Source organism: Jaculus jaculus, chromosome 12 (assembly GCF_020740685.1).
Source record: "Jaculus jaculus isolate mJacJac1 chromosome 12, mJacJac1.mat.Y.cur, whole genome shotgun sequence".
Classification (NCBI taxonomy): domain Eukaryota; kingdom Metazoa; phylum Chordata; class Mammalia; order Rodentia; family Dipodidae; genus Jaculus; species Jaculus jaculus.
Genome location: NC_059113.1, coordinates 91,743,267 through 91,756,689, shown reverse-complemented (window position 1 = coordinate 91,756,689; position 13,423 = coordinate 91,743,267). Strand labels below are relative to the sequence as shown.

The 13,423-nt window shown below is 39.0% G+C and overlaps 1 protein-coding gene across 1 annotated transcript in view; it reads right to left on the bottom strand.

The window, feature by feature from the left end:
• Positions 1-13,423, bottom strand: part of Smarca5 (SWI/SNF related, matrix associated, actin dependent regulator of chromatin, subfamily a, member 5) — a 45,972-nt gene that overhangs the window by 26,603 nt on the left and 5,946 nt on the right. The window contains exons 3-8 of the mRNA XM_004655837.3: positions 8,496-8,662; positions 6,038-6,138; positions 4,353-4,453; positions 3,448-3,627; positions 1,382-1,537; positions 1,164-1,295 (exon numbers count right to left, since the gene is read on the bottom strand). Of these exons, the coding sequence (XP_004655894.2) occupies positions 1,164-1,295; positions 1,382-1,537; positions 3,448-3,627; positions 4,353-4,453; positions 6,038-6,138; positions 8,496-8,662 (837 nt within the window). The remainder of the gene's footprint in view (positions 1-1,163; positions 1,296-1,381; positions 1,538-3,447; positions 3,628-4,352; positions 4,454-6,037; positions 6,139-8,495; positions 8,663-13,423) is intronic.

Below are 13,423 nucleotides of genomic sequence, written 5' to 3'. Positions count from 1 at the left end.
CTTTTAAATAAACTGGAGTCATTCTTATAGCAAAGCTTCAACAGAGATCATTAAATAATTGCTAATGTAGTAAGAAACTCAAATTATTTCTAAAACATCTAAAAACTTAAGAACAAGCCCAAAACTTTCAAAGCTAACTATGTTTTTATAAAATTGTTTCTATTATTTTAAAGTAATCCTTAGCACAACAAATCAAAATTAGTATCTTTTTATTTCTATAAATATATTAGCTTAGATCTCTACAAATACACCCACCAGCGCAGCAAAAACAAAACAAAACAAAAACTAATTACTAATAGCTTAGACTAGTAACATACAAATTCTGTTTCTTGGTATAACTACTACTTGTACCATGAAATTAACCACTGCTATCATGATTTCTATCTGATAATCTATAAAAGAACAGATAAGGTTGTATTTATTATATCATAAGTGAGAGAGAGAGATTAATTTCATTATATCTGAAGGCCAGCTCTATACCTTAAAACACCAGCAATGAAGTAGACAAATTTACTTGAGGAAACAAAAAGCTCCACTAGCAATCTACAACACTTGAAACAAAGGCCCGCGAGTATGCCACTCCACAGAGAACAACGGTGTGAATGTCACTCTACCACACTTGAAACAAAGGCCCGCGAGTATGCCACTCCACAGAGAACAACGGTGTGAATGTCACTCTACCACACTTGAAACAAAGGCCCGCGAGTATGCCACTCCACAGAGAACAATGGTGTGAATGTCACTCTATCACACTTGAAACAAAGGCCCGCGAGTATGCCACTCCACAGAGAACAATGGTGTGAATGTCACTCTACCACACTTGAAACAAAGGCCCGCGAGTATGCCACTCCACAGAGAACAATGGTGTGAATGTCACTCTACCACACTTGAAACAAAGGCCCGCGAGTATGCCACTCCACAGAGAACAATGGTGTGAATGACACTCTACCTAGGACACTTGAAACAAAAGATTGTGAGTATGCCACTCCACAGAGAACAATGGTGAGAATGACACTTAAAACCAAAGGCTCACAAGTCAATTCTTAGGATGCAGTCAACTTAGCAGGTTAAGAACAGGCTAGCTCTATGAACATCTCAAACAGTGCTGTTATTAAAATACAAAGCATAAAGCAATTAACTAGAAAGCAATTGGAAATACTTACATCAGCTGAATTAAACACATCTGGTAACAAAAAATTAAGAAGTGACCAGAGCTCATGCAAGTTGTTCTGAAGAGGTGTTCCAGTTAATAGCAGTCGGTTTGTTGTTTTGAATTCTCTTACTATTTCTGATAACTGAAAGAACCAAATTCCACCATTAAATCATTCTGAATGTGGATCAAAATTCTCAAAGATAGAATTTTCATATACAAATATGTTACCTTAGATTTTTCATTTTTTATCCTGTGAGCTTCATCTATGACTAAGTATCTCCAGTTAAATTTTTTGAACACAGACTTCTCTTTAATAAGCATTTCATACGATGTTACACACACATCCCATTCTCCTGGTAATAAAACATCCCTGACAAAAGCAGCCTGTGGAACAAGATAAAAATTACATTTAGAAATCAAGTATATATCGAATTTACTGGAAAATAATCTCATACATAAAAGAGCCCTAGGCCGGGCGTGGTGGCGCACGCCTTTCATCCCAGCACTCAGGAGGCACAGGCAGGAGGATCGCCATGAGTTTGAGGGCCCCCTGAGACTCCATGGGGAATTCCAAGTCAGCCTGGGCTAGAGTGAGATCCTACCTCAAAGGAAAAAAAAAAAAAAAAGAGTGTCAGGTGTAGTGATACACACGCCTTTAATCCCAGCACTTGGGAGGCAGAGGTACCAAAACTGCCTTGAGTTCAAGGCCACCCTGAGACTACCCAGAGAATTCCACATCAGCCTGGGCGAGAGCAAGACCCTACCTTGCAAAACTAAAATAATTAATTAATTAAATAAATGACAGGGAGAATATTAAAAAGGAAGAATAGCTGTGTTATGTACACGTTTAAAACTAGCTTTTCTACCACTAAAATGACAATCATTTTAATGTCAGTTTTAACTTAGGGGGAAAAAAAGTGAACCAGAACAAATTTCAATAGCCTTTTTAAAAAAGTTTTTGAGGTACTCTCATTCTAGCCTAGGCTAACAAGGAACTCACTCTACTTCCTGGCTGGCCTCAAACTCACAGCAATCTCTGTCTCCCAAGTGTGGGGGTTAAACATGTACACCACCATACCTGGATGAAGTGCCCTAACTTAAAGTATGCTTTTTCAAATTCTACTAGGTGTTGAAATTCTTAGTAGAAAGGAAGCTTTAACATAAAGGAAAAATGCTAAGATAGTTTGCAATAAACAGTTTCATTCCTTTTAGATTCCTAAATGTATTAACAGATTGCTTAGTCTTTTCAATTTTATAAAGAAATAAAAGGGCCCCTGAAACAAAAAGTAATTTGGTAACTTAAAACACCCAAACTAAGACTGGGCATGGTGGCACACACCTTTAATCCCAGCACTCGGGAGGCAGAGGTAGGAGGATCACCATGAGTTCAAGGCCACCCTGAGACTACATAGTGAATTCCAAGTCAGCCTGGACTACAGTGAAACCATTCCTTAAAACCCCTCCCACCCCCCAAAAAAAACCCCGCCCAAACTAAGCAGGGAGAAAATAAGTCGCCTAGCAGAGAACGAAGGAAAATAAAATAAATACAAAATAATTTAGATAATTTAAACAATAAATGTAAAACATCATCTCACATTTCCAAATCTAAGCTCTTATTAATACTGCTAGTATTTCCATAGCTTTTCCCCAAAAGGAGGCAGTTTAGTAATCAACATGTTATTTGGTAGGTTATCATAGCAACTCACCAAATTTTTATAAGTGACTCAATTTGTCTAAAAGAACTAATCTATAAGTATTACCACTCCACAATAATCTAAAATATTGGCTCCTTAAGTTTCCAACCATCATCAAAACCTCTTTTAAAAACAAATACTTGTGGGCTGGAGAGATGGCTTAATGGTTAAGGCGCTTATCCAGCAAAGCCAAAGGACCCAGGTTCAATCCCCCAGTACCCATGTAAAGCCAGATGCACAAGGTTTCGTATGTGTCTGGAGTTCATTTTGTAATGGCCATGAGGTCCTGGCACCCTATTCATTCTCTCTCTTTCTCTCTCTCAAATAAATAAATAAATAAATAAAATATTAAACACCAGTAAATACTTCTAACAGCAGAGTCTTTGATTTTGTACAATCATTTCCAAGAAGTTGAGAAACAAGCTATACCTTCATAGTGGTCTACCTTGCGCTCAGTAAGCTATTTAAACCACAAAGTGGTTACATTTGTGAATTGCTATTGCTGTGAAGACCCTTTCCAGCCTTCCTCCAGCTTTTTCCTATTCTAAGCCTAAATTCCAATTCCTTTAATATCAAAAATGTCTTGATACGAAAACTTACTCTTTGTTCTTTATCTCCTATCAAACAAACAGATCTAAGTGTTGGTACCCATCTCTTGAATTCACTCATCCAGTTGTGCAATGTAGACTTGGGAACCAAAACCATATGAGGACCAGGAATGTTTCTATAGTGTTTCATGTACCCAAGAAGAGAAATTGTTTGAAGAGTCTTTCCCAAACCCTGAAAAAGTTCATCAGAAACATTAAACAAAGAAAAACAAAGTCTCATCTTCCAATACATAGGTGCAATTAAAAGAAATGCTATGTTTATAACAGCATATGGCAAAAATTTATTATGCATGAAAGCTTACAAAATCACACTATCACTTCTATAAGGACTAGAAAAATGTGATATTCCCAAGGTAGCTTGGGCGAGGTAGAAATTGCTTCACTTTTCCCAACCATTAATTAAGCACTACAGAATTACAGCATTATATTACTTTATATGTATATATATATATGTGTGTGTGTGTGTGTGTGTGTGTGTGTGTGTGTATGTAAGTATGAACAAACGAATGAACAAACGATAGTGAGAAGGGACCTTTTTCAAGTAGTAAGAGCATTAGCATTTACAGGTGATAGACATGCAATATTCCCACTTTGTTTCTATAAAGGTTAAGGAAAGTGGTCAATCTCTCATAATCTATGCAGTAAGTAACAAGAAACATATTCTTAAACTACATTCATAGATGGTAATTCCTCACAAGTGAAAATGTCACATTTGCTATTAAAGGAAGCTGCTTATAGTAATTTGAGGGAAAATTACTTGTTAATCAAACTACTATAATAAACAAAACTATTATCTTAATTTCTGTAAATCTAATATAGAAAAATACCCTCAGGGGTAACTGAGGGAAAAAAATTAAATGCAAACCATAGCCTTCAAAAAAAGCTATTAACACATACCATTTCATCTGCTAGGATACCATTGATGCCATTCTCATACAGAGAGATGAGCCAATTCAGTCCTCGGACCTGATAATCTCTCAATTTACCCCATTTTACATCTGAGAAGTAAACACAATGAACATTTTAAAGACTCAAAACACAAGGCAGATTACCCTTCCATCTGACACTCAGAAGCTTAGTGGGGGCCTCCAGGTGTATACTGACTCTTTTCTAGGAAATTTTGTTTGCTTTGTGATGTTGGGGGATTGAAGCCAGGACCTCGAACATGCTAGATAAGCACTCTACCACTGAGATACACCCCCAACCCCAGGTGACTGTTAACTGTGAGAAGTCAGGGCAGAAGGAATCAAGACAAGCAAGTGCAGGATCACGACAGCAGCATCAGAGCACTCATTCCAGTCACTTAATTCTGATGCTTCCCACATGCTGGTCCCAGAGACTCTGGCCTCTAATGTGCTCACAGCCATCTGTTTTCTTCCTTCAAAAAGATCAAATAGCAGTCTCTTGCATCTTATTTTCCTCTTAAGTACAGGTAGAGTTGAAGACAGGAAATCCCTTTCCGCATTTACTCTTCCTATTTCGGAACTGATTTTACATCCCACCTCCCAAGGCAAATCGCTGCTTCAGGGTAAAAAGCTAACCACTGCTGGGACACTGTTTACAAAGTAGGGATGAAGGAAGAGTCAACCGTCCTCTCCATCCTTACACTCTGTCTCTGGTTCTAAGCTTAATTAAAAAGAAAGAAAGAAAAAAGAAAACTGTGTACTCTGTAAGCTAAAGGAAAATAAGTGAAAGCATATACATTAAATGGACTGCTGAATCTCTAAACCAACATAGGTCCAACATAAGGTCCATTAAAGTACTCACATGAAGCAGTTACCAAGTGACAGAATGCAAGGCTTAGAAATGGTTACAGAAGTCTAATAACATCAAAGAACAAGTTGTATAACTAACTTGACTAAATATACTTGCTTCTAGAAAACTAATTACATTTCACAAAAAAGAAAAAAAAAATTCATAGCTGGGCATGGTGGTACACGCCTTTAATCCCAGCACTCAGGAATCAGAGGTAGAAGGACTGCCATGAGTTCAAGTCCACCCTGAGATTATATAGTGAATTCCACGCCAGCCTAGGATGGAGTGAGACTCTACCTCAAAAAAACAAAACAAACAAACAAAAAAAAAAAAAAAACAGTAAGACATATGTAGCAAAATTCTTCATAACATTTTTCATTATAACTTCATTTTCTTATATGGAAAAAATATAAAGCAAAACTATTCCCATGTTACTCCTTAGACCCATAATGAACTCAATGGTATTTTTATACACACGTGACACATGTCACTGCTATTATAACACACAGTCAGCTCTAGAGTGCTAGAGCTCAAACCCAGAGCTTCACCCGTGCTAAGCCAGCACTCATTAGTGAGCTGTAACTCCAGTCAACACATTATCATTTCCATCAAAAATAAATAATGGGCCAGGCATGATGGCATGAGCCTGTAATCTCAGCACTCGGGAGGCAGAGGTAGGAGGATCACTGTGAGTTCAAGGCCACCCTGAGACCACACTGTGAATTCCAGGTCAGCCTGGACTAGAGTGAGACTTTACCTCAAAAAACCCAAAAAGAAAAAAAAAAAGAATCTATTGAAAGTCAAATAAGCAGATTTAGTTCACATACACGATGGAGAGTCTTCAAATCGAGTGCAAACATTGGTTGCTTTGGAGCTTTCTGTTAACAGTTCTTCATCCTCCTCTTGCTCTGTTCTGCGATGCCGGTAGCTGTCAAAATAAAAAAAAAAAAATCAACTGATATTAATTCTACTTCAGCATAATAATAAAAAAAATCAACCGATATTAATTCTACTTCAGCATAATAGCTAAGTGTCTAATAATTCACAATAATTTTAACAGGTATTGAAATTAGGTTGAGGTTTGCAGATGTAGCTCAGTGACAGAGTACATGTCTAGCATATATAAGACCCTGGGTTAGACAGATCCTCTATACTTTCACATCCCAGGACTCAGGAGGCAGAGGTAGAAGGATTTCAGTGAGTTCAAGGAGACCCCTGAGACTACATAGTGAATTCCAGGTCAGCCTAGGCTATAGGGAGACCCTATCTCAAAAACCGTAATAAACAAATAAATAAATAAATGCCAACAGCAGGAATTACTAGTAAATTTAAATCTGAAATGGGGCTGGAGAGGTGGATTAGCAGTTAAGGTGCTTGCCTATGAAGCCTAAGGACCCAGGTTTTATTCCCCAGTACCTATGTAAGCCAGATGCACAAGGAGGTCATAAGTCTAAACTTTGTTACAGGGGCTATAGACGCTGGCATGCCATTCTCTCTATCTGCCTTTCTCTCTCTTCAGGAAATAGATAAATAAAAAACAAACAAAAAATATTATATCTGAAATGTTTTACATGACTAATACGTTAAATTATTAACAAATATGTGTATGTGATGAAGTTTTAGACAAGAAATCTCACAGACAAAGTTGTCTTTGAGCTGCCTCACAGGGTGGAAACTCCAGGAAGAGAATCACACAGCCAAGAGGATTGCTTGTCCTTTTATCAGGAAAAGTGTATCTGTTCATTGTCAAGATTATGGGTGAAGGTTTAAATAGCAGGTGCTAATTAAGGAACTTTAAGTTAGTACGTCTCAGGAAAGGCATATCTATGTATCTACTGTCAAAGTTATAGGCAAGAAGTAAGTAACTGATTAAGGAGCTTAAAGTGGTCACCTTAATCAACTTGGTGAGATCATGTCTCAAAATTAAAGTAAAATAGGGCTGAAGGCACAGTGTTGAGTGTCTAACACACATGAGACCTATGTTCAAAACAAAAATAAACAAAAAGCCGGGCGTGGTGGCACATGCCTTTAATCCCAGCACTCAGGAGGCAGAGGTAGAAAGATCGCCATGAGTTCGAGGCTACTCTGGGACTATATAATAAATTCCAGGAGAGCATGAGCTAGGGTGAAAACCTACCTTAAAAAAAAACAAAAAAATAAATAAATAAATAAACAAAAAGAAGGTAATGTATGCATGTGGTTTGGGAGACCAAATCAGATCCAGCTTTCAAGTATAAATTACCTACTTCTGCATGATGGTTAGCAGCATTTCCATTCTCTCTAGAGAATAGCAGAAAGTCTGGATTCAGATTCAATAATGCTAGTTCAAGTATCTAATGCTACAAAAATTTAGGCATCGTATGAATTTTTATATTCATATATACTTAAGTCATATCCTACTAAGCCAACTGAGGCCAAATAAATTAGCTTCAGTAAAATGATTTTTTAATAATTTCATACTTCTAATGGAAGACTATCAAAATTAAGTTTGGGGGTGGGCAAATGACTTAAAAAATAGGCAAAAGTGCTTGCTGCACAAGCAAAGGACCTGAGTTCAAGCCCTAGCACCCATGTTTAGGAAAAAACACTTCCATGCATGGCCAACATGCCTGTAACAGGAGGAATGCTGGGGCTGCTGAATAAACAACAAGCTCTGGGTTCAGACTCTGTCTCAAAGAAATAAGGGGGAAAACAAGAGGACACGACACCCGACATCCCCTCTATATTTCATATGCGTGCACAAGGGACACGTGCACTGCACACACATGCACATACACCACATACTACACACACAAGCACCAAAACACTAAAAACGGTTAATACAATATTTATTTATTTATTTATTTATTTGAGAGAGAGAGAGAAACAGGCAAAGAGAGGGAGATAGAGAATGAGTGCACCAGGGCCTACAGCCACTGCAAACAAACTCCAGATGCATGCCCCCCCCCCCCCACGTGCATCTGGCTTACATGGATCCTGGGGAATGGAACCGAAGTCCTTTGGCTTTGCAGGCAAATGCCTTAACCGCTAAGCCATCTCTCCAGCCCTGATAAATACATTTTTTTTAATGTGAGGTTTGAGCCAGGCATGGTGGTGCATGCCTTTAATCCCAGCACTTGGGAGGCTGAGGTAGAAGGATCACTGTGAGTTCGAGGTCACCCTGAGACTAAATAGTAAATCCCAGGTCTGCCTGAGCTAGAGTGAAACCCTACCTTGAAAAACAAAACAATAATAATAAACAAAATAAATGTGAGGTTCAACTATGAAGCACCAACTATTACTCACTCGCCAACTGACAGCAAATTCTGTTTCTCATCCTTTTTCACTCGTGGGCGCCCTGGTTTCATCTTCAGCGGAGATGTTGGAGTCTTCTGAGCAGCAGGCTGAATGAAATGTGCAAACAGCTCTGTCTGCTTTAATAGATACTCGAATCTGTTCGCTCGGTCCGTTTGCTGCAAAAAAAGGTAAATGTATTTTACTACAATTTTTGCGATCAGTTTCAGCATGCTGCCATGTGATGAGCACAAGAATCCAAAGGAGCAAACAACTCAAACATGAATGTGCTCACGTCTCAACAGCACTTGGCCGAGTACCAGACAGCAACACAAGGTTCCGCACAACTGCGCTGAGGGCCATGAGTGCTAATTAGAGACAGTACACGGAAGGGACTGGCAAAGGAATGACTAAAACAGTCAGGGCAAAAGTGCGGCACGGTAGACAGTGTTCTACATCATCGTGACAGTAATGCTTAAATGCACGCATAAATGTGCCAGAACTTATGAAACTCTACACTCAATATTTTATGGGATTTATCCTTCAACAGTTCACAAAACAATGTTGTTTTAAAAAATTAAAAGATGCTGTACAAATTAATGTATTCAGAAGGAAAAAACACACTGGTCATTCATGAGGTAGCCTGAAGCCAAATGTTACAGGCCTGAAAAACATTTATCAAGGTCATGAAATATTATTTAGCACAATGTAGTTTAAATACTGTTCCCCCATCTGTCATCCGTCCTTTTACATGTTTCTTTATCACACCAAGAAAATGAAAAAAGTTACCTTCTTAAAAACAAGTTTTCACACAGAAAGAAATGCAATCTGGAGCCTTTCTGTAAGACTTTAAAGGTACAATGATAACACGGTTAAAGGAAGGAGGAACGAGACAGGCAAAGCTATTAAGCAGAAAAATCAGTTATTTGACATTGCTGCCTATTTGTATTTAAAATGTCAGCTCAAATCTTTCCTTCACATCCTACTTCGGTGTCCCTTACTTACTGCATGGACTTTTTTTTTTCTTTTTCGAGGTAGGGTCTCACTCTAGCCCAGGCTGACTTGGCATTCACTATGGAGTCTCACGGTGGCCTTGAGCTTATGGTGATCCTACCTCTGCCTCCCGAGAGCTGGGATTAAAGGCATGTGCCACCACTCCTGGCTTGCATGGACTATTTGTGGACTTTTATTTCCTTGATGTGGTCTCTTGCACATCTCTTCCTGTTTTTCCAGAGTGGTAGTTTCAGTACAAATATAACCATGAGGGGTGGTTTTCTACAGTGCTTTTCTTTTTGCCAGCTTCCTTTTGTATGTGTGACATGATTTTCATTTGAATAGTTTTCTTCTAAGGTCCCATGGCATCCTCTAGCTCATAACTATAGCTAGGTCTCGCTTTATACTCATACATAAACACCATGTACTTTGTTACTTATGGGAATGAGGTTAAGGTGAAAATTACTTGAAATCTTATAAGGTTAAAGAAAAGTGGTGAAAAACAAAAACTAAGAAACCCTAAAGAGCAGAAATACAATTAAAATCAACCTGAAAAAGAAGTCAATTGAATATCAAATGGAGATTATGACGACTAACCTTTCACTATCCTGAGACAAAAATAAGTATCAAAGGACAGCAGAGGCCATAGATAGATATAGACAGACAGATATTTGAAAATAGAAAGGACATAAAGATGCCTTCCAAGAAGACTAAAATACAAGGGTGTGACAGAAATGGCAACACAGTGGTCAAGTTTTAGAATGGCTAAATGATACTATAACACAATAAACATGGAGTTTTTATTCTGCACCAATGAGCAGTATTATTTTGTGTATAGCGCTCTGCATCCTGCCTATATAAAGGATGAAGAGGGTAGACATGCAGAACCCATACAGACTGTTAAAAAATTGTAAGGTACTGTCATAGACAACAGGTATAAATTAAGAGGAACTTTCAGTCACTGATATAAAACCAAGTAGATGTATGACATAAAGACTATTGTTTGAGGAATTCCCAAGCAAGAGGCAATGGGTTTTAGAAGTATCAGAGCTCACCATTACTGCTATTTGTCACCTGCTGTGGCAAGAAGGTGATGTCTGGCCTCTACCATCTTTCCCCTTCCATCATGAAGCTTCCCCTCAAGACTGTAAACCAGAATAAACTTTTTCCTACCACCTGCTGCTCTTTGGTTAGGTGTTTTGCCCCACAAGCAAGATAACTACAACAGAAAAATTGTTATGAGAAATGGGGTTCTTGCTACTAGGAACATGACAATGAGGCTTGGTCACTGGAAGTGATTTGCAGGAGAACATGGATTTGAGACCTAGGACTAAGAGATGCCTTGTAGTGCTATAAGCAGAGCTTGATGAGCCATTCTCATGAGAGCTCAAAGACCTCGATGCAGAAGAGCTGTGGTCTGTGAAGCTTGGCTTTAAGAGGGAAGAACTTTATCTGGACTGGGCTAGAAGCAATTTGTGTGAAAGGCTAGTTGCATTCTGCCCATGTCCTGAGTTGAGCAGAGTTGAACTTAGAAGAAGGAAGACTGGTGTGAGCAGAAGGATATAGCACAGAAAAAAATTCAAGTTTGGGGCCAGAAACCACAGCCCAGTTCAGCTGCAATTGTATGAGAGACTAACATCACCGATACTGGGCCAGCTGTTCCCTATTGGGACAGTAGGAGGGAGGCTAAAGGTCTGTTGCTCCTCAAAGTCAGCTTTATTTCTCCTGGATGAACAAATTCAGTAGCCTACCTGGTGTTATGGAATTATAACAAAAGCAAGGAAGCGGGGGCAAGTCCACTGGATCTTGCAATGTGGTTTTTTAGAAATATCACTGGGTGACATAAGACAGAGTTGTAGGGGTCCCTTCATGGACACCCTGAAAGGCCATGATATGAAACTGGGTTTCAGTGGAAACCAAATACCTGAAGACGCCAGAACTATAGAACGGCCATCAAGGAGAGCTGCTGGCTCACAAGGCAATTTTCCCCAGGCTGTAAGCAGCCCAGCTGCACAGCTGGAACTGGAACCCCAGAGACTTTGTCACAGGTGATATATGCCAGACAAGGAGCTGTTAGAATTACTTGCCCTGCTTGTTTTAGGTATTGCATTAGCTCATTCCTTCCTTGCTATGCCCAATGCCATCTTTTGCAGTGCTTAGCTGTCATTATGTATATCTATCTTGTTTTAATTTTAGAGGCTTACAGTTAAGAGACTGCTACCAAATCTCAGGTGAGCTCTTGGACTTTGAATTTTTGAATAGCTTGATAAATACTACAGGGACTTTTAAAGTTGGACTGAATGCATTGCATTTTACATCATGAATGGTTACCAGTTTATGGAAGTCAGGGGCAGAATGTGATGTCCCACAAAGTCACTGTTCTGAATGACTGGTTCAGCTGGTGGCAATACGTAAGGTGAAGTCTGGCTGGAGGAGGTAAGTTTCTGAAGTTGGGCTTAGGGGTATTGTAACGTTCCCCTTGCCAGAGTTCAAATCACTCCCTTGCTGCTATTTTCACCTGCTGTGGCAAGGAGATGCCCAGCCCCTGCTCTATAATCTCTCCCTGCCAAAATAACTTTTTTCACAAAACTATAAATAAATAAGTAAATGAAATAAAAGTAAATATCATTCAAAGAAATTCTGATAGAAGGCATCTGGGCTAGAAAAAAAAAAGAGTGGAATATTTAAAGACAACAAGTAATACAAATCAAACTGTCCAGGAAGCAATGTTCAAAATCTGCCAAACCAATCAAGTAAATGCATTAACATCAAAAAAGAAAAAAAAAAGTCTCTCAAAGTAAATAAAAACTTTGAGATAGAGGACAATGCCCAACACAAGCAAGAAAAAGAAAGAAGATTCCATTCACAACTTAATAAGATTGCCTAAGGGGCAAAACAGCATGTATTTTTCCTTGAAAACAGTCAAGAACAATGGTAGACACTTTTAAATTTTTAGTTTTTCAAGGTAGGGTTTCACTCTAGCTCAGGCTGACCTGGAATTCACTATGTAGTCTCAGGGTGGCCTTGAACTCATGGCTCTCCTCCTACCTCTTCCTCCCAAGTGCTGGGACTAAAGGTATGTGCCACCATGGCCGGCTTATTTTAGTGAGGGGGTGGAGAATGGGCATGCCAGGGCTTCCAGCCACTGTAAACAAACTCCAGATGTACATATCCCTTGTGCATCTGGCTTACCTGGGTACTGGGAAATTGAACCTGAGTCCTTTGGCTTTGCAGGCAAGCACCTTAACTGCTAAGGTATCTCTCCAGCCCAAGAGTAACTACTTTTAATGGTAAAATCCGGGCCCCCTTGTTTTTGTTTTGTTTCTTTTTGGTTTTTCAAGGCAGGGCCTTGGTCTAGCTCAGGCTGACCTAGAATTCACTATGTAGTGTCAGGTTGGCCTCAAACTCATGGTGATCCTCTGACCTCAGCCTTCAGTGTGCTGGGATTAAAGGCATGTGACACCATGCCCAGCTTAATGATAACTTAATTACATATATTAATTACATATAATATAAGCCAATAGAAGAAGACTTCTGTTTTAAATCAGCAAACAAGACAGAAATTATAGTACACTACGTTAAAATGTACTGAAATTACAGACATCTGTGTTCTAGTTATTTAAAAACACAGATGTGTCAGCCATGGTGGCACATACATTTAATCCCAGTATTTGGGAGGCAGAGGCAGGAGGATCACCATGAGTTCAAGGTCACCCTGAGACTATACAGTGAATTCCAGGTCAGCCTGGGCTAGAGTGAAATGCTACCTTGGGAAAAAAAAAAAAAAGAAAAAACACAGATGTTTAGTAGATTTATTCTGAGTTCTACTCAGTGGTAAAGAAAAATGAAATTATGAAATTTGCAGGAAAATGGGTGGATCTAGAAAGGATTATATTTAGTGAGGTAACCCAGGCCCAGAAAGCCAAATATCACATGCTCTCTCTCAT